General features: G+C 41.4%; 1 protein-coding gene across 3 annotated transcripts in view; it reads right to left on the reverse strand.

Moving 5' to 3' along the window:
• LOC147026377 (CD109 antigen-like) overlaps window positions 1-23,924 on the reverse strand; it is a 129,361-nt gene that overhangs the window by 22,123 nt on the left and 83,314 nt on the right. For all 3 annotated transcript variants that reach the window (XM_085881760.1, XM_085881761.1, XM_085881758.1), the window contains exons 19-25: window positions 19,265-19,403; window positions 16,621-16,735; window positions 15,579-15,692; window positions 15,190-15,435; window positions 5,920-6,058; window positions 2,477-2,653; window positions 2,228-2,309 (exon numbers count right to left, since the gene is read on the reverse strand). In XM_085881760.1, the coding sequence (XP_085737886.1) occupies window positions 2,228-2,309; window positions 2,477-2,653; window positions 5,920-6,058; window positions 15,190-15,435; window positions 15,579-15,692; window positions 16,621-16,735; window positions 19,265-19,403 (1,012 nt within the window). The remainder of the gene's footprint in view (window positions 1-2,227; window positions 2,310-2,476; window positions 2,654-5,919; window positions 6,059-15,189; window positions 15,436-15,578; window positions 15,693-16,620; window positions 16,736-19,264; window positions 19,404-23,924) is intronic.

Here is a 23,924-nt window from a genome sequence, read left to right on the forward strand (position 1 = left end):
CTCACCGGCCATTGCAATTCAGCAAAAGACTTCTGCGACTCATTGGGACTGACTCAATCGGTCAATTCCCGACCCGGATCTCAACCAATGGTACTTCTACCATCTCCTCTCCGGTCTCACCCCCCCCCCCGCTCTGTTTGCGATATATCCGCAGGGCGCTCAAGGTCCGCCAGCAACCTCCTTCTGGTAAAACTACCAAAATCACGAATCACTGCTCACCTTGACGCTTTCATTCCTCTTTTTTCCCCACATTTGTAATAAACTCCCATACTCTCTTCAATCCCGTTCTTTCCTCCAGGTCTTCAAAAGAGCTGTTCACCACCACCTCTTATCTTACCCCATCCCAAATCACGATCTTTTCTACCCCTGTTAATCCAGCTCCTTCAAATTCTCTGCTTTCCTTCCTGAAAGTTCCCTGTCGTGTAAGGTCCTGAAAGTCCCTGTGGTGTCTATCATGTATACCCCGTGTTCCCCGGGCCATCCCTCTCCCTTCCACAGATCTCCTAATGTCTCTGTTCCCCAAAGTTTTGACCTTCCTTCTCCCGCCCCTCTTGTCTCCTGCCCCCGTTATTGCGCGTTGTGTGTTAGCTGTCATACGAGCCTCGACAATGTATACAAAAATAAAAAAATTAAATAAAAGTATATTTATACCAACAGTTTTTGAAAAAAAAAAACAGTTGGATATTGTAATTGGCTTCATGTCGAAAAAAAAAAACTTGAGATTTTTTTTTCTACCCTTATTATCAGTATTTCCGTCAATATGTTGGGTAGTCGATCTAGTCTACCCTTATTATCAGTATTTCCATCGATATGTTTGTCTGTCTCTCTGTATGTCTGTCTGTTCGGTCCAGTGCTCTGTTAATACAATGGCAATTTCGATGAAACTTGGTTGGTAGGTTCATACCATGACCTAGTTGTGTGCAAATGAGAACCGTTGCTATGGACCCATCTGTTGCCGAGCAACGGGACGTTGAAATTTTTGAAAAATCATAAAAAAAAAAATTTTTCGAAAATAAAAAAAAATCGGGCCACGAGCGACTGTGGGCAGTACATTCAGCCATATTGTCAAAAATTTCCAGCCGGATCCTATGAAAACTGTCGGAGAAGATAGTCTCTGAGATATAACGAACTTTGTTTTTTATTGTTTTCGACCAGGGTTCATTCAAAGTCTATGAGTCAGATATACATGAAACTGGTATGGAAGGTTCATGGTATGTCCTAGTTATGTGTGAGAAAGAACCGTTGCTATGGACTCCTCCGTTGCCTAGAAACGGCGGAAAAACCTCTAAATGTGGGGGTATTTTTACGAAAAAACAATCTGCAGCATTAACCCTTGAAGCTAGAATCATGAATTTTCTTGTGCTTAATCCTCAGGTCATTCCCCCATCGAACGGGCCCATCGTGTCATGTTATATTGGGTAGTCGACTTCCCATGTCCACCTACCGGCTTGTCTCTCTGTCTGTCTATCTTTCTGTCCAATCACGCTATCACCTCCTAAACATTAACCCAAACATGCCTGGTGTTGGCTTAATGGTTAGGGTGGCGGGCTTTGGATCCTTGGGTCCTGAGTTCAAATCCCGCTCAGCTGTTGAATTAATTCCAGGTGGGGTTAACTCGGCCTGTCATCCTTCCGAAGTCGGCAAAATGAGTGCCAGCATGCTGGTATCCTGTGTCGGATGAGTGGCAACCTGTCCAGGATTGTGCCCAATAGCCAAGGAGACTGCTTAAGCAGCACCAACGCTCTGCACAGAGTATGGTCCCAATATCCTCCTCCTCCTAAACGTTGTGCAGAAATTCACCAAACTTGGTAGTTAGGATCACCACATGTCAATAAGCTGCGAGAGCAGTATCATTGTGGCCCCACCCGCTGGGGCATGGTCAAAGGTGAAATACCAAAAAGTGCAATGACGGGCACATTTTAAAATTAAACTTTGTATGTACAATGAAGATTTGGGAGGATGCATGAAATATGTCGAGTTTTTGAATTTGACCCTCAGTTCATGCCCCAGGGGGTGGTCTTAGGGTAACAGGGGTGAAAACCAAAAAATAATAATTTTAACTCAAAATTTGATAATGGGTCTTTCCCGGTGGAGCTTTTTGCCGTCTTTCAACTTTGCTTATGGTGGGGGAAGCATGGAGATTTGCGATGGCGCGCCATTGACTTCGCTCTCATCATGTATACGATTAAATGGGAAACTTCACAGGCAGGAGATGCTCATTCCATACCATGTACTTCCGCGTTCATCCATTTCACCAAATGCACTAAAAGAACCATCTCTGTGTTGGTAGGTCAGCTGGCGCTGGTACCCTGAGAAGGAACATGAATGAAAAACAATAATAAATAAATAAAAATGTTGTCTTTTTAACAAAAGCAACAAGTAATGAAAAAATTCTAATCATCATGAGTAATTGTTATTCCATGCAGGTTGTTGTACAATATGTCGATTTCTGTAAGGGAATGTGTGATGATTTCACCACTATTCATGTAGGACAGCGCTTTCCGATGGATATTTGCGGCAGGATGTTTGATGGCTTCAAAGTACTGCAGAACATAAATGTTTGGAGCAAAGTTGATCATATTCTGTTCTCCACAGCCGTACGGCATTTGCACCAGCTTGTCCAAGCCTTCGATAGAAGGCCCCATGATGTCTCCTGGTAAAACAACATAAGAACTGAGGTTATTCCTGAGAATGTGACTCAGTTGGGAGCAATTGTAAACCATGTAAGCTTAATTTAAAACATTTGATCGGAAATTTGATTCACATTACAAGTCGATTATTATCCGTCGAGTTCGCACAAGAAACATGAAGCAGGAAATGTAATTTTGCCGAAAGGTATTAAGTTTGACAGTGTACTTCCCTTCATTTGTTAAGATTGATGATAAAGTCGAACAGGTTGTGGTGATTGTTTTCATCCACACAATCAAATCAAAGTCCTTTTTGGGCCCATCATCGAAATAGCTACACTATTGAACAAACCTAAAAGGGTCTTCCAACACAAGGAGTCCTGTGGTCATAATTCCAGCATGGTTGTGATTGCCTTATAATCATCTTAACGTAGAACATGCTTCAAACCGATGAACCCAAAAAGGATGAAATGACTGTCCTTGAAGTGTCAGTATGTTTTAAACATTAGTTCAAATGATTCTTTATCAAAGGTGGTCAATACCATGTGAGAGAGCATCTATATATTATGCATGTATGAAATTATGACTTTGAGAGGGAGGAGTGGGGGAAGTGGGGGGGGGGGGGAGAGTTTTGGTGTAGCATATGCATAAGTCCCGACCGTCATATTATCCTGTGTTAACGTTTGATTATTTTAAATGTCCCCAATTATGAGGGCACCAAAGGATACTCTATTGTTTTGATATGCATTATGAGGGTACCAAAGGGTTCTCTATTGTTACCTCCACCACCGAAGGTGAACAGGATATCTCAAATAGTTATGGAAGGATCCGGATAAAATTTTGTGCACAGGGTTGGTGTGTGAAAAGGACGAAGTGATGAGATTTTGGTGAAGATCTGAATCCGGATCTGGATACGAGGATTATTTAATTTTGAAAGCGATTCTTCACCTTGAGAGATAGGGCCAAAAACAGTAGTGCTGTATTGCATGATATTTCAAAAAAGTGTTGGGCCTGATATGTTCTCGTGGATCAGGCATTGCGTGGCGGAGGTATGCGCTCTACCGAGTGCCCTTCTAGTTTTTGTATGGATTATTCGCTTCTTTGTTTTTAGATCCTCGTGGAGGATCTCGAAGTCTTACTCACGTTGTTGTTCTTGTGGACTTTTTGTTTCACAGCCTCCAGTTTTCATCGAAACTTCCTGAAACTTGGCGTATATATGTAAAAATACCCTGCGCAGACAGTAACCATCTCCGATTTTGGAAATTATTCCTAGAAAAAAAAGTTGACGTCATAATATCGCCGCTAATGGAAATCGCCTATACCATTATCTCCGAAACTAGGCAAGCTGTTTGAATTTTGTTTGCGGGAATCAAGCCAGGCATTAGCACAGATAATTTATCGCAAACCTGATACATCACAATGACGTCATATTCGTTTTTATGGCGTCATCATTAAGAGGACGAGGATCTTAGCTCAATCGAGCTTGTTTCGTCTGTCCTCACTTTTTCAATGTGGAAAATTCACTTTGAAATTCATTTTCTTAGCGCTTGAGTGATCGACACAGGATTTTTACCATCGGAGCGGCTAACTATGGAGAATTTTTAATGGTAACTGTGACGTCATCAGTGATGTGGTATGGCCGCCATCTTGGAAAAAAAAGAAAAACTTTGGACATCTCTCAAACCGATGCATAAAAAAATTGAAACTTGGCACAGGTCAGGAACTGTATGTGGATCAACATTTCACAATGATGATGTCATCTGTGCCCTTATTACGACATCATAATTGGATTGGTGGAATTCCTTATCCGATCAATATGAAAATTTTTGAGCGTGATCTACTAAAAAAAATTGTCAGCAGAATTAAATTAATCACCTCGTCAGTGACATGACATGGCCTGACTGGTTGATTATTTGTGAGCAGGACATCTCAAAAGTTACAAACCAATTCAGACAAAACGTGGTGGACAGGATGAGTGTGTCACAATGATGAAATTATTCGATTTTAGTGAAGATCTGGATCCGCATCCAGATATGAGAATGTTTTTTATTTTATTTTATTAATTCTTCACCATTGAGAGATGGGGCCAAAAACGATATGTCACAAAAAGGTTGTGGACGGGTGATGACAAAACTTGGTAGATGAGTTGGGTAGTTGACAAGAATAAGCCAATCAGATATTGGTTAAGGTCTAGATGTGGATCCAGCCTATCAGTGGAACAGGACATACTAGAGGGGGAGCACTCGGTAGAGTGCAAAACCTCTGCCGCCAATACTGCTGGGTCACTTAAGTGAACCTGATATCCTATTCATTGTAGGTCAAAACGGATCAGACTCTACTGAACCACGATTGAATATACTAAACGAGATCGACATGCATGTAGAAATGCCCAAGAAAAAAAAAATCGAAATTTTTTTGAAAAAAAAGGTGCAAATTTTTTTTTTCTCTAACAAATTTTTTTTTGGGGGGGGGGGGGTTGGAAATCACTTAAAACATGTAGAAATGCAAAAAAAATTCAAATATTTTTCAAATAAAATCGAAATTAAAAAAAAAAAGTTGCAATATTTTCTAAGTTTTTTTTTTTCTCCAACAAATTTATTTTTTTTTGGTTGGAAATCACTTAAAACATGTAGAAATGCAAAAACAAAAATTCAAATATTTTTTCAAAATGGCCGCCATAGCGGCCATATTGGATTTTTGGACCGAGTCCAAAATCTAATGGCATGATCCTTGGACCATACCTAATCCCCCCACCAAGTTTCGTCGAAATCCGTCAAGGAGTTTTTCCGTAATACTGTTCACAAGCAAACAAACAAACAAACATACAGGGGTGAAAACAGTAACCTCCGTCCATCTTCGATGGCGGAGGTTAAAAATGTCAACCTAGCGGAGGTATCTACTCTACCGTGTGCTGTTCTCATTTTCCATACGAGTTGCAGTTAAAATTCAAAAAAATAGTGCAAAAGATACTAGTTTCATTTGGGATTGAAGTTCCGAACATGTGTATTTGCAAATTCAAGCACAGAACGAGCAGTCTGTGTGGGTGAACAAGAGAATAAAAAGAACGACATAGTTGATTTATCTGCCATGAAAGATGAAAATCTGATGACGTTTTGGGCTTTACCATCTTAAGAGTTTTTGCTCTGGCAAAGGGTGTGAAAGCTGAACACGTGGTACCAATTAACAGACAACAGTTTAACTGTAAAGTTGGGTTTTTCATTCTAGTGCCATCGTTGAAATTTAATTGATAAAAACCTGTCTTGCAGAGTGAAAATAAAATAAAATGAATTACCTACAACAGAGATAATGGCTGTCTCACTCCCCTCCACGACGTCATTGGGAAAGGTGAACTGCAGTTGCTCTTGTGTGACTTGCCCTTCCTTGTGATCAATCAGGAAAGCCTTGGAATATGTTCTTGGTAGTCCTTCTGCCTGATGAAGGAAATGCAATGTTGATATTTTTGTGAACCAAGATATTACAAATATACGAGGTTCATCAGGAATGACGTATAATCAGGGATGACATTGGCATTCTAGAGGTTATGCGTTCATTCTGACTGAAGGCAACAGTATTAAGACCCAAGTGAATGACCATGCTGCTTTGAGATTGTCAGTTAAATAAACTCATCCTAGTTTGTAATGACCTTGAGAGAGGTGGTAACACATAGATGCCTGGTGTTGGCTTAATGGTTATGGTGGTGGGCTTGGGATCTGAGGATCCTGAGTTCAAATCCCGCTCAACTGTTGAATTAATACCAGGTGGGGTTGACTCTGCCTGTCATCCTTCCGAGGTCGGCAAAATGAGTGCCAGCTTGCTGGTGCACTGTTTTGGAAGTGGCGACATATCCAGGATTGTGCCCAGTAGCCAAGGAGACTGCTTAGGCAGCACCAACGCTCAGCACAGAGTCTGGTACCGATGGATGTATGAATGGATGGATGGTAATACATATATGGTCCACCTTGTCTCGTTGATATGCAATTCCAGTTAACATATTATGAGTTACTAGCAGAGTACCCGCCCTATGGACGATCTTGTTTCATGCATGCAACACGTTCTTCTGACACATGCCTTTATTTGGACGGTGTATAGGCAACTTAGCTCTGCTGTTAGTGTATAGGCAACTGACTGCTTATGCAGAACTGACAGCTCTGCATAAGCAAAAAAAAAACCAAAAAAAAAAAAACCCAGGTTTCGTGTATGGAGAAAAAAACATACCTACTGCTTATAATTCAAAACACCTCTCAGCACTGGAAAACGTGGGGACAGCAATACTGTACTTTAAATGGTGGAAACTTGTAGTACCCTCCCCCACCTCGAAGCTGTGCTACACGATACACATTTACAAAGAAAATTTGCATCCACCCCTCCCCCCCCTCCCCGCCACTGCCACCGGCAAAATAAAAACAACCCTATATATTAATTGGGATCATGGTGATCCTCTGTAGCAAGTCTGGATTGGCCAGGAAATGTCGGAGGAGTAGCACGAAAAAAACAAACACACAAACAAACAAACGCACTAACATGAGCCTGTGAATTATAATAAGGATACAAGGATATAAGAAAACTTTGACACAGCATGATGTAATTTGGCCAATCCTGCCTGTGCTCTATTAACGGCACATTGATAAAATATATCAGTTTATCTATTTAATGGGGTCAGGACGATGTAGAGAGGCAAAGGGGGGGGGGCATGGCAGAGAAAGGCACTTAATACCACAAAGGAAATCAAATGGCAGACCAAAAACTGCATTGTAATAATCAGAAGGAATCAAAATAAGCAAAGAGCAAAGATGGAGTCATCAGGAGGAACCTGCATAGGATTCGGGTTTCGGGATGCTATACTCCTCTACCCTCTAACCTAGTGTTTCCCAAACTATGGGTCGCGACCCAAAAGTGGGTCACGAAGGGTCCAAGAATGCGTCGCGAGGACCCCGGCAAAATTTTTTTTTTACTTATAAATCAAGCGGGTAAAAGGCAATCGCGCAAACGCCACATTGTAGGACAGTGCCGTTTGGTACCGTTCCACTCGATAATTCAGCCCAAGGTGCAGCGACACTTCCGTTTCTACCTACTCTTGCCGTTCAGTACCGTTCAGTACTTTGTACCCACCCAAAACGGTTAACTGGAGGCCAATCATTTCGCCAGCTCGCCTTTCCAATTACTCGCTCTCTCTGCAACCGAAGTAATTTCGAGAGGTGACGAACTCAGTCCGGTCACTTCACATTGGCTGACCGACAAGTCGAGACGCTGTTTTGTGTGATCTGCCTTGCTGGCTGGACTGCGCCGCGTGGTTTTCTGCTCCACACTGCGTTGCGTGTTTTGTGTCAGTTAGCCTTGACACTGACTCCACTGACTGATCCAGTCGCCTATTTCGTTTTGCAGGATGGCAAAGCGTTCCTACAAGCAAGCATTTTTGGATGTGGGCTTCACTTCTATCAGTGATCGTGGTTCTGTGAAGCCACAATGTGTGTTGTGCTTCGAAGTGCTGTCCAACGAATTGCTGAAGGAAAACAAATTGAAGAGGCATTTGGCGATGAAGCACGCGGAGCACGTCAACAAGGATCGTGAGTTTTTCGAGCGCTGAGAAGCGGCTCTGAAGCGGAGCAGGTTTGAGCCGGCGACGAATCCAGCGTTTTTGGCCACCAAGCAAGCGACGCTGGCATCCTACCTCATCGCACAACGCATCGCAAGGAAGATGAAGCCGCACACGATGGGCGAACAGCTCGTCAAGCCCGCAGCCATGGACATGGCCAGACTCGTCTGCGGCGACGATGCGGCCAAGAAAATGCAGTCCATCTCGCTATCCGACAACACGATTCGCAGCCGCATCGTCGACCTTTCGCTAGATATAAAGGACCAGGTGGTGGCCCGCATGAAGAAGGCGGGAAAATGGAGCTACCAACTCGATGAGTCGACGGATATCGGAAACGATGCCCAGCTCATGATTTTCGGGAGGTACGTGGGTGAGACGGACCTCGAGGAAGAATTTCTATTCTGCACGCCAATGAAAACGACGACAACTGGCGCCGATATCTTCAACGTCGTGGACAACTTCCAACAAGAAGAAGGCCTGAGCTGGGAAAACTATGTCAGCCTGTGCACCGATGGCGCTCCCGCGATGCTTGATGTTCGACAGGGATTCATTGCGCGAGTCAAGCAAGTCAATCCGTACGTCAGAATTTTCCACTGCCTTTTGCATAGCGAGAACCTTCCTGCGCAACATCTGTCGCTGGATCTTTCGGCAGTGATGCAGGAGGTTGTCGCCGTTGTCAACTTCGTCAAAGCCAGCGCCGTGAACTCTCGCCTGTTCGAGAAGATGTGTGTTGACTTTGGGTCTGAATTCCAACATCTCCTCTTCTACTCCAGTGTGAGATGGCTCTCCCGCGGCAAGGTCCTGCGTCGTGTAGTGGAGCTACAAACAGAGCTGCAGATATTCCTCAATGAGAAGAACCATCGCCATGCCATCCGGTTCCAAGAGAAGCCCTGGATGCTCAAAGTCTGCTACCTCAACGACGTCTTCGCCTCAGTGAACGAACTGAACACATCCATGCAAGGCAGGGATCAAAACATCATCACACTCTCCGAGAAACTGTCGTCCTTCAAGGAAAAGCTGCTGCTCTGGAAGGGGAAACTGGAGTGCGGAAGAACAGCGGCGTTTCCGTCATTGAACGAGTACTTGGAGGAGTGGGAGGACGACGAGATTGGGGCGCTCGATGCGATCAAGCCCATCCTGGTGAACCATTTGGAGAACCTGATCACCGAGTTCGATCGCTACATCACGGACAGAGATCCGGTGTCCCAGTACTGGATCAGGATCCCAGCACAGTCCATGGACTGCAGGAAGAGTTCATCGAGCTGCATCACGACAAGTTCCATCGACAACTCTACGCCAAAGCGTCACTTGGAGAGTTCTGGACTACGGTCAAGAAAGAAAAGGCCATAATCGGTGCCGAAGTCATGAATGTTCTGCCCCCGTTTGCGACCATGTATCTGTGCGAGCAAGGCTTTTCGGCGCTGACGGTCATCAAAACCAAGGCACGCAATCGCCTTGACCCCGGCCATGACATGCGCATTGCGCTCAGCAAGATTGAGCCCCGCATCGAAGACATCATGCAGACAAAGCTGCAATTAGACCTCTCGCACTAATATAGTATGTATTAGCGCTGGTTGTCTGATTTTATTTTGATATTATGTTTCGTGGTAAAAGACGCTGATTGAAGCTTGGGTCGCGAGATTTTCACCACACCCGGATTTGGGTCGCGCTCAAAAAAGTTTGGGAAACACTGCTCTAACCCATCCAGGTACAGGCCAAGTGAGCCTTACTGAAAACTTTCTGCAAAAATTCACTTCTTCCTAGGCACAGAAAGGAGGAGTGAATAAATAGTAAAATATATAAAAGAAAAAGTAAGCTTTCGAATAAATGAAGAGAAATGTGAAAAAGTAGAAAGAAGTGTGAAAGCAAGAGAGAACAAAGATGTCGGGAAGAACCCGGATAGATAGATTTCAGCGGTTAATCCCCAGGCTCAAACGCAGCAGCATGTACAAGGTACCAGCGGTCTGTCAGCAGGATTGGCTCTAAAATCCAATTGGCCAATTGGATTGGTTCTGATGACTCCGCAACTTAGGATTGGCTCTAAAATGCTCCCCCTGAAAAAATAAGATTGCCCCCATTCCCCTTATTGAATTTATATAATAACCAGAGTTGGTGTCAAAGCCACCCAATGCTCGCCTGTTTATACATTTATCGTTTTTAAAAGACTCGTCTAATAATTAATATTTTTTATAAAGCATTGCAGTGAAGTCTGATCCAAATAATTTTAAAGCAATATATGTATTTGTATATTGTAATCAGTAACAAGAGCGCAAGTGAGCACAATATACACCCGAACAAGAAGGTATATACAGAATTGTGCTACTACATGGAAAACGGCATCCTGGTTGCCATGGCAACCACTTTAGACGACGAATGTATGTCGCGACACACCGTTTCCACAGTCTGTACCAATATACCAAATATGAAACGTGAAAGTTGAAAACTTTGGGAGTTAGAGTGCAGACAGGAACGGACGGAAACAGCATCCTGGTTGCCATGGCAAGCACTTTAGATGACGAACATATGTCACGACACACCGTCTCCACAGTCTGTACCTATGTACCAAATATGAAACGTGAAATTTGAAAACTTTGGGAGTTAGAGTGCGGACAGGAACGGATGGAAAACAGCATCATGGTTGCCATGGCAACCACTTTAGATGACGAACGTATGTCGTGACACACCGTCTCCACAGTCTGTACCTATGAACCAAATATGAAACGTGAAAGTTGAAAACTGGGAGTTAGAGTGCGGACAGGAACGGATGGAAAACAGCATCCTGGTTGCCATGGAAACCACTTTAGATGACGAACGTATGTCGTGACACACCATCTCCACAGTCTGTACCTATGTACCAAATATGAAAGGTGAAAGTTGAAAACTTTGGGAGTTAGAATGTGGACAGGAACAGACGGATGGACGGACAGACAGACAGACAGACAGACAGACAGACAGACAGACAGACAGACAGACAGACAGACAGACAGACGGACGACCGGTATCACATAATATGCCCCAATATATATATATATATATATATATATATATATATATATATATATATATATATATATATATATATATATATATATATATATATATATATATATATATATATCGGGCGTATAAAAAATAGTGTGGTAGATAAAAACATTAGAAAGGAAAAAATAACTTGCACCAAAAACGTTAAGATTTTCACGCTCACGCTGACACTGACGCTCACGCCGGGAGTATCGCTATAGTTCTCTGTTCTTCGAACAGGTGAGCTAAAAACGACAAAAACAATAAGAAAGCTATGACTACAAAAAGGTGCAATGTCTGTTGGGGGACTTGCCACAAAGCTTCTCAACATGACTTGAGAATGGCTATCGTCCTGCAGTCAACTGAAATAGGCTATGATGATGATGATGATGATGATGATGATGATGATGATGATGATGATGATTTTCTTGCACAGAAAGGTATTATGCAATAAAATCACCAATATCTATAATAACTCTTTAGCTATAGTTGATAAAAGTCCAAGCAACATGATGCTTTCATTTCATTTTTATTATCCAGCTGAGGCTGAGCAAAGCATGGCCTCTGCCATTTATTTCTGCTATGTGAAACACCCTGTGCTTTAGGATCGCTCTGTACCCACATGCAGCGCAAACTAGGAATATGCTGTGCAATGTCGGAGTACTGCAACCCATGCATGCAGAAAACTGACTTTTTGTAAAGCAGGCCACATTTTCCATCTAACCATGTAACTTTGCATGAAGCTACTTTTACCATTGCACACATTTTGTATTTAGTCAACTTTGTGGGATTGCTTTGAAGGCCATACAATACAAGTTGATGATTCTTTCCTTGGTGTAGTGGGAAAGGAAGTGCACAAAGCACACTGCACAAGTGCAAGCAAATCTACACTTGCCACGAGAGATGGTACGAGCCCGAATTTTTTGAGCCTGAACCGGAAAAAAAACGAGAAAAGGCAGGAATCTGGAATCAATTTCCTGCTATTTTCCGGGAAGAAACAATAGCTCTATTCGTTTGAAAGCTTTTCTCAGCTGAAGCTCAAGAAAATTAGGCTTGCACCATCCCTAATCTCTATCATACGCGGCGTGTCAGCAGTGTGGCACAATTGCTGCCGGTGTGGCAAAATAGGCAACATAGTAGATAATGAGCATTACAATGTTATCCTGTACTTTGTGTTGATCAGAACTTCCAGAAGAGTCCTTTTTCATCTCATTCATACAAGGGCTTCGGCCAACATTCCACATCATGGTCAAGGATGGTTGTGAACGTCTATTACCTGGTTGTAAATGTAAAACAGGAAATTTTTTCATCCAATGGAAATTCAAAAAGGTGCATCACACCATTTTCACAGTTGCATTAAAATTGGTGATTGTTGCTGCCAAAGCTTTCACTTTTTTATGGGGAGCAGGCAGCACCCCATCTTATGTTTTTAAAGATTCGGTGGCATCAAGTTTGAAGACTTTGTTGGCCAATTCAGGCAATATTCTATCAAATAACTCCAAGCAACTCGCCCACAGCAACCTGCTGATGAAGATACTGACAGCTCAAATTGGACATTCTATTCCAAATCTATCGATACCCTTATTCCGCAGTTTTACATCACTAAAAGTTACCTCGATGGGCATTTCCTTGACAAATAGCCAAGCCACACTGTCTGCCACTCTAAGGCCTCATGCTGTGTCCCCTTTGATCCTATTGCATAATCGTGTTGGGAAAATAATGCATTCAACAGTGCAGCTCCTTATTGTATGTCAGAAAAAACATTAAAAATAAATAAATAAATAATAATAATAAAGGTCAGGATGGAATTCCTTCCAAACAACAAGGAAACGAGGAATGACAAAGAAGAAATGACACCACAATCCTTTAACGGATTGCCATCATGACATCTTTTGATATTTTCTCCTCTCGATACCACAACAAATAAAATACAGAATTATACCAACCGACACAACAAATGTACAACTCCGTCCCACATAGACATCCTCATACAATTGTTATTATTGCCACAGAGTAACCTGTGACAAAAATGTCAAAAGGAAAGGTGACATTATGGCAATCGGTAAAAGGATTGTGGTGTCATTCATTGCTTGGTCATTTTTTAAACGTATTATATGGCGAATATTTTTTTCATTTTACCTCTGGCACCAAAGGTGGATGAAGGTTATGTATTCACCCATTTGTTATTGAAGCCAGGTGATGGCTTATTGGTTAGGGTGGCTGGCTTGGGATTCTCGGGTCCTGAGTTTAAGCCCTGTCGGCTGCTGAATTAACACCAGGTGGGGTTGACTGCCTGTCATCCTTTTGAGGTCAGTGAAATGAATGTACTGGTAATAGGGGCACAGCATCAGAGGCAGAGCCATGTCCTTAACCAATGATGCAACCAACAGCCACAGGCTGCAAAGAAAAGTGTGTGTGTGTGTGTGTGTGTGTGTGTGTGTGTGTGTGTGTGTGTGTGTGTGTGTGTGTGTGTGTGTGTGTGTGTGTGTGTGTGTGTGTGTGTGTGTGTGTGTGTGTGTGTGTGTGTGTGTTAGTTGGCGAAAAAAATGTTTCGCCAAGTATGTCACTCTGTCATGTTTGTCTGTCTGTCTGTCTGTCACACGATTTTTGGCCACAGTTTTCAAACAATTGTTTTGAATTTTTTGTGTGTCTGTAGGAGACTGACCAAGGACAGCAATGCAGAATTTTGGTGAAGACTCAAATCCGGATCTGGATACTAGAATTTATAAAGGGATTCTTCACCATCGAGAGATAAGGCCAAAAACGATGTATAGCATAATATCTGAAGAGGTTATGGATGGCTTCAGACAAAACTTTGTGGACAGAGTGGGTGTGTGACAAGGACCAATTGATTAGACTTTGGATCTGTTTCTGGATCTGTTTCCGATAAATTTTTCAAGTGATTCTTAACCATTGAGAGATGGAGCCAAAACTATGCAATATGCATAGCATGATATCTCAAAAAGTTGTGGACGAGTTATGACAAAACTAGGTGGATGAGTTGTTTAGGTGACAAGAACAAGCCGATTCGATTTTTGTTACAGTCCGTATTCAGATTCGACCTTTCAGTGGGATACAAAGTGTAAACTGCTCAGCCTTGCGGAGGAATGTGCTCTACCGAGTGCCGTTCTGTTTCGCCAAGTGTCACTCGATGAGTGATTTTTCATTTGTCTCAAAAAGTTACGGATGGATTTGGACGAAACTTGGTGGACAAGTTGGGTGCGAGACATGTTCAAAGTGATTGATTTTGGTGAAGATCTGGATCCAGATCCAGACATTACCTTTTTTAAAATATTGCAAGTGATTCTTCACCATTGAGAGAGAGAGGGCCAAAAACAATGCAAAGCATGATATTTCAAAATGTTGTGGATTGATTTGGATGAAATTTGGTGGACAGGTTAGGTTGTGACAAGGACAAACATTCAATTTTGGTGAAGATCCAAATCCAGCTACAGATCTGAGAATTTTTAAGTGATTCTTCACCATTGAGTGATCGGGACAAAACCGATATTTAACACGATATCTCAAAAAGTTATGTAAGGATTCTGACAAAACTTGGTGGACAGGTTATGTGTTTGACAAGGATGGATGGATTCAATTTTGGTGAAGATCCGAATTTTAAATTTTTTAAAAAGTGATTCTTCATGATGGAGCCAAAAACTATATTTCAACATGGAGCCAAAAACTATATATTGCATTATATTTCAAAAAGTTGTGGACAAGTTATGGCAAAACTAAGTGTATGAGTTGGGTAGGTGACAACAACAAGCCAATTCTATTTTAGTTCAGGTCCGGATTCAGATCCGGCCTATCAGTGGAATACAAAACGTAAACTGTTCAGCGTGGCGGAGTTATGTACTTGACCGAGTGCCATGCTATTTTTCCTATGCCATCCCTACAGATGGAGTTCCCACTGTGTTCCATGACGCAACAACAAAAATATTCTACCTTGACGAGGATGTGGTCTGTGATTGCATCAGCAGCCTGAGTTGAGTGAGCCTTGACACTAATGGGTATGTAGCCCAGCCGGCGAGGTGACAATGGGAAGGCAATGGTCACCCCATCATTGCTTGGCACCATTATACTCCGCTGCATGGGTTTATCTGTTGCTCGCTTGGCCAAATCTTTTCTTTCCTTTTCATCTTTTCCAGAAATTAAATGGAATCCATCACTGGCTTGCAGTGTTACGAAAACCTTTGAGAAAAAGAAAAGAAGAGTTCATTAGCCTTCCTCAAAATGGCTATGTATGGGCATACTTTTGAAGAACAAAATGTGTTGATCCAAAATCTGCAATGTTAACAACATGAAGCATTTAGTTTAACAAGGAAGAGGTTTACCTTCTGCTCCTCGGAAAGATAGTTGAACACGGTGACCATAAGAAGGAAGCTTTCTCCTCGCACGACAGAGTACGGAAGTTTCAGAGATATGAAGAATGGTTGGAAAGCTTGTAACTGAAACGCAGTTGAAAATGAAGGGAAACATCTTTGAGATCCAGAGAAATTGAATTAACGATGCCACAGATCACATATTATTATCCCCAAATTGTGCTTCAGTGACATTTGGAAAAAAAAACTTTTCAGTAGCTTTTTCAAAACTTGAGTCCTAACAAGCATTTGATGATCCTTTTCCCCTGTCCAGAAGCCTCAGTGGCAAATGCTTTAAACTGAATTTCACAATGAGGTAAACCAGACATTTGGGAAGGTGTAAGTATTGATTTGGGGGGTGGTGGGGGGGCATTTTATCCTTTCCCTTTCATTCATTTTCTTAATTTTATTGTTGATGCATTTGTGGAAGAACCTCTTCTTGCAAATCAAGGAAATGGATCCTGACACTGGCATTCTCTAGCCTCTCTTCAATTCTCTACCCAACTATGAACAGCAACCCCAGTGCTTTGTATGCAAGGCGCTGCATCAATGAGTGCACCATCTCTTAGATGGACGTTAAGCTGGAGGATCCATCTGTCAGCATTGGTTGATGGTGCAAATGGATGATCCCACCGTGGCTTCTTTCGTGAAGAGGAAGCAAGTGATCATCGGCACCCTGAACAAATTACAAGTTCCTGCCCGAATGTACAGGGGCAATGCATCGGCACCTGAGTAATGAACCAGGCTAAACTCAGAATTTAATCCCAGTCCAACATGCATTTGCAATAACAACTGGCGTTGTGTGATGTAAGGAAAGTTGCAACAACAACAAAAAAACATTCAAAGCTCAGTTCATGCCTATATAATTTAAAACTTTACGATTCACGTTTGCCTTTGAACCATAACTCAGTCTGCACACCATATCAATGAAACAAGCACATCAAAAGATGGTCAACATTGTATGGAATTAATCTGAGATCTGAGATTTTGAATAAATATTAAAAGAAAAACTTACCTGTTGCGTCTCTGCAATTCCCAAACCCAGTTTGGGGCCCAAGCTAAAAGCACTGGCAACCCAGCTGGTGATGGTGTCAGGAACAGTTGCGGAAATGCTAACGGAGCCATTTGGCCTGAAATGAACAGGTAGAAAATAAAATTAATCATCTGACTAACCTGTATTAGTGAACAAGATACTCTAAATTATATGAACGAGTTAGCTTGTTTGTAGTTCTAGGGAACAAGATACAATATTGCAGAAAATATTAACTTTGAAAAATGAAAAGAAAATCCTTCATGTTGAATACCTCACATAAATCTAAACTCTGCAAAGGATTATCATTTCCAGGAACCCCGAGGAGTTTATAAATTTTTCTTTTTCTTGCAGTTGAAGTTCTGAATGATCTAAGACCGAGATTAACGACTGGAAACACCCAGTCATGTTATTATCCTTATTCAAATGCGCAATTCAAAATACCTCTTGCTGTGTAATTCAAAACACCTCACAACACTGGAAAATGTGGGGACAGGAATACTGTACTGTACTGTAAAGGGTGGGGACTTACAACACCCTCTCCCACCTGGAGCGACGCCACACGATACGCAGTTACAGAGAGAATTTGTGTCGTTCCCTCCTCCCAAGATTACCGGCAAAGATAAAAAACACCCCATACGCACTAATTGGGGTCACGCTGATCCTATGTAGTAAGTCTGTATGTAATCGTCCCACAACTGTAGGAGGAGCAATCAATCAATCATTGTGGTTTATTAAGAACTTCAAACACTGTACAAGGCAGTCCGAAGACTGATATTTGTCAAGTTTCCAATAATAAAACAAACTTACAAATATATGCACATATAGAAAGAATAATAATCACATAAAATTGCATGAATATGTGTGTTATGCATTAAAATAAATGTATGGAATGAAAATGTAAATTAGCCAGAAAGCAGACATAGATATATTGTAAATTACAAAAAAAGTGTCCAAGCTCAGAGTCCTCAGGGCTCAAAGCTCACTAAGCCAGGACAAACGGAGCACTGGTGGCATCAGCGACAAGATCACCTGCACAGTGTCCTTAAACGGCTAGCAGAACCTGCAAGCGCCCAGGGTGCACAGAGCAAGCATTGCTGTGGTCCGTGCGCCCAGGCCCCATAAACGGGCCTGCAGAAGCAGAGCAGCAGGAACTATCAGCCCAGAAACCGAGACCATGCGCCCACGAACATCAGCACGAGAACAAATGTGTCCCGCTCCAGCATGCAGAGGTCTTCGTTGGCTCCGACAGCGAGCTCACTCTGAGTGCTACTGCGTGAACTACACCTGCTCAGCCGCTCTTCCCCTTGGGCCTCGGTTGTCGTACCGGCGTTCTCCTTCCGTGACCACACCTGACTTCACCACTCAAACAGCCCCGAAACAGACCCAAATTACCCAAAAGTCACTGAGGACCCAAAAGACCGAAAAGACCCAGAGGACCCAAAAGTCCCTGAAGACCCGAAAGATCCCAAAAACCCCAAAAGACTCTGAAGAACCAAAAGACCCTGAAGACCCAAAAGTCACGGAGGACCCAAAATACCCTGAGGACCCAAAAGACCCTTTAGACCCCTTCCTTACACCTTTCAGACAGAATCGACAGCTTATACCATTGACCATTGAGACCACTTGTACCTTTTTATATTACAAATTAATTTCAAATAAATATATCATCACCAATATTACAAATAAATTTGTACAAAAGAAATGTTTGTATTATGATTGGTGTAAATCATGACAACACAGCAAATCTATGACATCAATGTAAGCAACGATGTGTGGAGAGATGAGCGCAGCAAGCCGATCCACACTAGCGTGTTATAAAGAACACGTGCGGTGAAGAAAAAGATTGGCTTATCAACTCTATTGTATTGTTATATGCATGTGTTACGCCTTTAATAAGAGGGTATTTTAGGATCTGACATCTATTGTTTGCACAGTCCTTGATGGAAGATATTCTGGTCAAAATGCCCAATTGCGACTGTTTCTTTTTTAGCTCACCTGGATTTTAGTCAGGTGAGCTGATGTGATTGAGCAGTTTCCGTAGGTGAGTGAGTGAGTCAGTCAGTCAGTCCGTAAACACTTCAGTCATTGTTGCTTGAACCAAACACGTGATTTTGATGAAACTTGGCCACAAGCTTCGTATCTGATGCCGCATTGACCGCAACAAAATCTGCATTCATTAAAGGGATCTACAGGGTTGGGAGCAGGGGATGGGGTTGATCCCCCCAAAATAGGCATTTTCTCTCTTCTCCCAAACTACGAAAAACAATTTCAATGAAACTTGACCACAACTTTCATCACCCGTGTTGTACCAAAATTTGTCCATGGCACTAAAAAAAAGGTTCAGGGTCTAAGGGGATCTACGGGAGGTTTGAGTGACTGTTTCTTCTGATCCAGGTAAGCTTCAGGACTCACAGTCCTATTTTTCAACAATATAATGCCTGAGTTTATGACCTTTCATATTTGTTGCAATCATGTTATTCACATAAATAAAACCACAAAATAAATTACTGGGATAAAACAAGTTGATACAAACAACACTTGCCCTCAAAATGTGTTTCATATAAATGTTCTGATAATGAGGTGTGTTCTTACACAACACAAAGCAAGTGTTAAATTCTGGACATACCCAGTGATTGCATCTGTCCAAATCCACGTTTCAGGAAAGAGTGTTCGCACATGGGTGGAGCCAGTGAAACCAACTGGTGAATCTTTATGGGAATATGCCATAGCAACAGGTGCCGATTCCAACATTGCAGAATGTGCAACTGAAAAACACCATGCTCCATGTTTAGCTTCAACAACAGAATGAAACTGAACAACTAATTATATGTAAACCATTATAAAAAATAAAAATAAAAAAAACAGTACAATAATTGCATTCTCACAATCATTTGGTAAAATTATACAAATGTAAATGTTCATTTTATCAGATTATTAGAAAGTTATAAATGCCAGTGCTATAGGATCATAGAGGAGCATATTTGGACACCAACTTCATATATTTGACTTTACAATGTATCTTCATTATGAATATAATAATTCCTTACTCAACGTTGATTCGTTATAATGTTGCAGATACAATAGAGAATATATATCCTTTTAACATTGCTACGGACACTATTACGACGCTTGCCAGCAACCCACAGTGAACTACGTTGTTTCATGTCGATGTAGAGGCATATGTAGATGCTGAACATTTGTATCATGTCATTTTGATGTTGTTTGAAGCATGATTCATTCCCCTATAAAGACGAGTTAAAATGCTCAATAGGTGACAGTCGTGAGTCCAGTTATAAGAAAACAAGGAAAGCAAGAAAAAGAGCAATTAGAGATTGCAGACCCTCGCCAGGACTTCTTTTGAGTGGTGTAATTTTTTTTTATAGGTTTGAGGGTAAATCCAATATGGCTGCCAAGCCATGTGTCCGATCCAGTTGATATTTAAAACATATATTCCCCATCTCTACTAGATCAAAAATGTGAATGGTTCACATTGATTGATTAAGCTATTCCAGAGAAAACATTATTTAATATTTTCTTCAATCCAATTTGGCTGCCAAACCATGCGACCTATCAATTATTCCTTACAAACTTGTACAAGCATGGCTTGGGGAACAGTTGTGTGAAGTTTCCCCTCAATTTGTTCAACCTTTCTGGAGAAGAAGATTTTTTATAGGTTTTAGGGTAAATCCAATTTGGCTGCCAAACCATGTGACCAATGACATCATATGTGTGAACTTTTTCTTCCTCATGGACAGGCGGTCATATGTGTAAAGTTTCACCTCAATCTGTTGATCCACTTCAAAGTAGAAGATTTTTGAAGGTTTTTTTGTTTTTATAAACAATATGGCTGCCGAATCATGTGACCGATGACATCATGAATTTATTTTCTCTGGACCATTTTATTCCTAGATGACCCTCAAAAATGTTCATACTGATCAGATGTGGCATTCCACATATGCAATTATGACGTCATAATGAGGGCACCTATGACATCATAAAAAAATCACTTATTCCACATGAGGAGTACTTGCCATGTGCCAAGTTTCAATTTTTTTCCTTGGTGCATTTTCAGAGATAAAGGTCCAAAGTTTTTCCGTTTTTTTCAACATGGCTGCCACACCACGTGACCTATGACGTCATAATTATCATTAAAACATTCTACACGAGTAGTTGCACAAATGGTGAAAAATTCATCTCAACCTGACAAGCGGTTGCGGAGAAAAACACGAAAGTTCTGTGCAGACAAACAGACAGACAGACAGACAGACAAACAGACAAAGAAAGAAAGAAACAAACGGACCAAAATGCAATACCCTCTTCTTTGGCGAGGGTAATTAGATATCTACAATAACAAAGTGATCACCAAGGATAAGCCTGGGGAAGCTTAACCTTGGCGATCGCCGGTGACTTCTTTGGTCCGCGATCCAGTGATGGCATATTTTGTTCGGATCACCATATGACCTTGACTTTCAACATTTATGGATAGAGTGTAAATTAAGAAAATGTGTCCCCTTCTACAATCGATCAAAAAACTCAACATCATGAAAATCTGAGGAAAATTATTCAAGTTATGATCAAAAAGTGTTTTTTGTTAATTAGGTCACAATCCAAAAAAACGTAGGTCAAGGACAGTAATGAAATATCAGGGGCACAACATCAGTGTAGGTCCACTATTATGATGCAATAATATATTTAAGTCCATGCAATCTTTGAGATTCTGCATTGGCAAACCTGAGCAATGACAAAAAACGCTTTTTTTTTTTTTTCAGACCTCCATTTCACCTTGACCTTTAAATTTCGAGGGGTATGATGTAAATCAACAGTAAATGTGACTTCTTCAAAGCGATCTACAGAGGGAAATGTCATTCCGATTGGACAATCCTCAGTCGAGTTATGGTGAAAGATGTTAACATGCTTATAATTGGGTCATGACCTTAAAAATTAGGGGCAAGGTGAAATATATTAAGTCAATGCCACACACTTTTTATTCCCATTATTGGTTCCCATTATTCCCCTTGGACATTGGCAAAAAAGGGGAGAAAAACCTAAATGGTGGTTTCGTACTCCTGGGGGAAGGAGATGGAGGTCTAAGACATTGAACTTCAACCTGGAGGGGTATGTTGTAAATTCAGCATTAATGCGCCCTGTTCTTGGTGATCTATAGATGGAAATTTCGTTTTGATCGGATAAACTTGTCGAGTTTTGTGAAAAATGTTAAATGCCTATAATTGGGTCATGACCTTAAATAAAAGGTCAAGGTCAAAAAATTGTATCATCCGTGCATACTTTCTATTCATATTCTTGCTGAAAAATTGAATTCTGAAAGTACAGCTCGGAAATTGATACAAGTACAGCTCTGAGATACAGCTCAGAAATTGATACAGCTTGGAAATTGGGAGTGCAGGAAGGAAAAAAAAAATCTAAATGGTGGTCCAGTACTCTGATGGGTCTAAGAAACTCTCTGGTAGCATTAAACACAGGGGCAATACCCCTGGGTGCTCACCTGGTCGCGGCTGGATAAGATAACCAGAGAACCACTGGGTAGGCATGGATGACCCACAAAATACGTAACGGAGAAGAAAGTAAATACCTATGGATTTTGTTCTTTTAATGTCGTGAACAAGCTTTTGTGTATCACGGGTGATAAAGCATGTGGTTGAGTTTCATTAAAATTGTGTGTGTGTGGTTTCAGAGAAGAAAGCAAATACATATTTGGGGGGGCGGGCAACCCTCCCCCCTTACACACCCTTAGAGCCCGATTTTTCTAATGTCATGAACAAACTTTGGTACATCATGGGAGATGAAGGTTGTGGTGAAGTTTTATTGGAATTGTTTGCGTCGTTTCTGAGAATAAAGCAAATACCTCCCCCCCCCCCCCCAGTAAACTCCCTTGATAGACTCCCACAGACCACGATTTTTTTATGCCATTAACAAACGTTGGTACATGCACGCTGATGAAAGTTGTGGAAAAGTTTAATCAAAATCGGATGTGTAGTTTCAGAGAAGAAGTTGAAAGTATTTGTGGACGGACGGATGGACGGATGATGCACCATTGCATAAGCTCCCCGGAATTATGTTCCAGGTGAGCTAAAAATTAAGTGCACTTATTGTAGAAACAAATGCTACAACAGGAATAAGCCTTCCCTTATCCCAAGGGCCAGCAATGTATGGCGCGTGTGTCATGAGTGGCACGCAAGACGATTTAGAGTGGCACGCGCAATAAAAGTCAAATTAACGGCAAATAAAGTTGAAAAAAACAATTAAAAACTATGCTTGACTACTCTGTGAAGTTCTAAAATAAAAAAAGAGAGAGCTTTCATTGGGTAGCATAATTTAGATTCTAAATTATGCTTCCCAATGAAAGCTCTTTGACGGAGAAAGAAAAACGCTTCAATAGTTTATTTACTACATTATGTTTCATGGGGCCAGCCAATTTTGATTTGCAGGAAATCTCACGACAAGCCGAGGATCACCTGATGAAGGATATAATTAAATAAGGCCGTTCATTATCTTCAACATGGGTGTTTTAATTAACCCAAGCACCCAATTTTCACGCTTGCACTTCTTTGTAGTTTTCTTGGTATGCATGCAAAGTTTCAGGCTGCTCGGTTTTATGGCTTTGGAGTTATGGAGGAGACACACTAATACACACGCACGCATGCACGCACGCACGCACACCCTTTAATTAGTATAGATAGATTAAGGTGCTAAAATTTAAGTAGAACTATTATTAATGATAAAAATAGGACCACATGTGCTGAAGCTCACCTGGATCAAGAGCAACAGTTGCTCAATACCTATTTTGGGGAGCTCAATCCCACCCCCCCACTCCCCCTGCTTACCCCCTCTCGACTGATTTTTTTTGAATGCCACGACGAACTTTGGTACATCATAGGTGATGAAAGTTGTGGTCAAGTTTGATCGAAAATGTGTGTAGTTTCGGAGAAGAGAGCAAATACTTATTTTGGGGGGTCAACCCCACCTCCCCCCATACATCCCTTTAATGAGCGCAGATTTTGATGTGGTCAATACACTGGAGAACATCACTGGAGAACAAGTAGCTGATATTGGGAGAGTAGTTTGCTTTGTACCTTTAACTCCACCACTCACCCCTACACCCAACAACAAAAAATATATAAATCTAAACTTACATTTATTTAATACTTCGAAACTTATTTTATTTAAAAATGTTATTTCATTTCGAAATGTACTATACCTGTGGAGTATTTTAACTTTTAATGTTAAAAAATTTTTTTAAAGAGAAATGTTCAAAATAACCTAACTCT

Source organism: Eptatretus burgeri, chromosome 5 (genome assembly GCF_056783735.1).
Source record: "Eptatretus burgeri isolate ZD-2024b chromosome 5, Ebu_testis_v1, whole genome shotgun sequence".
In the NCBI taxonomy this organism is placed as follows: Eukaryota; Metazoa; Chordata; class Myxini; order Myxiniformes; family Myxinidae; genus Eptatretus; species Eptatretus burgeri.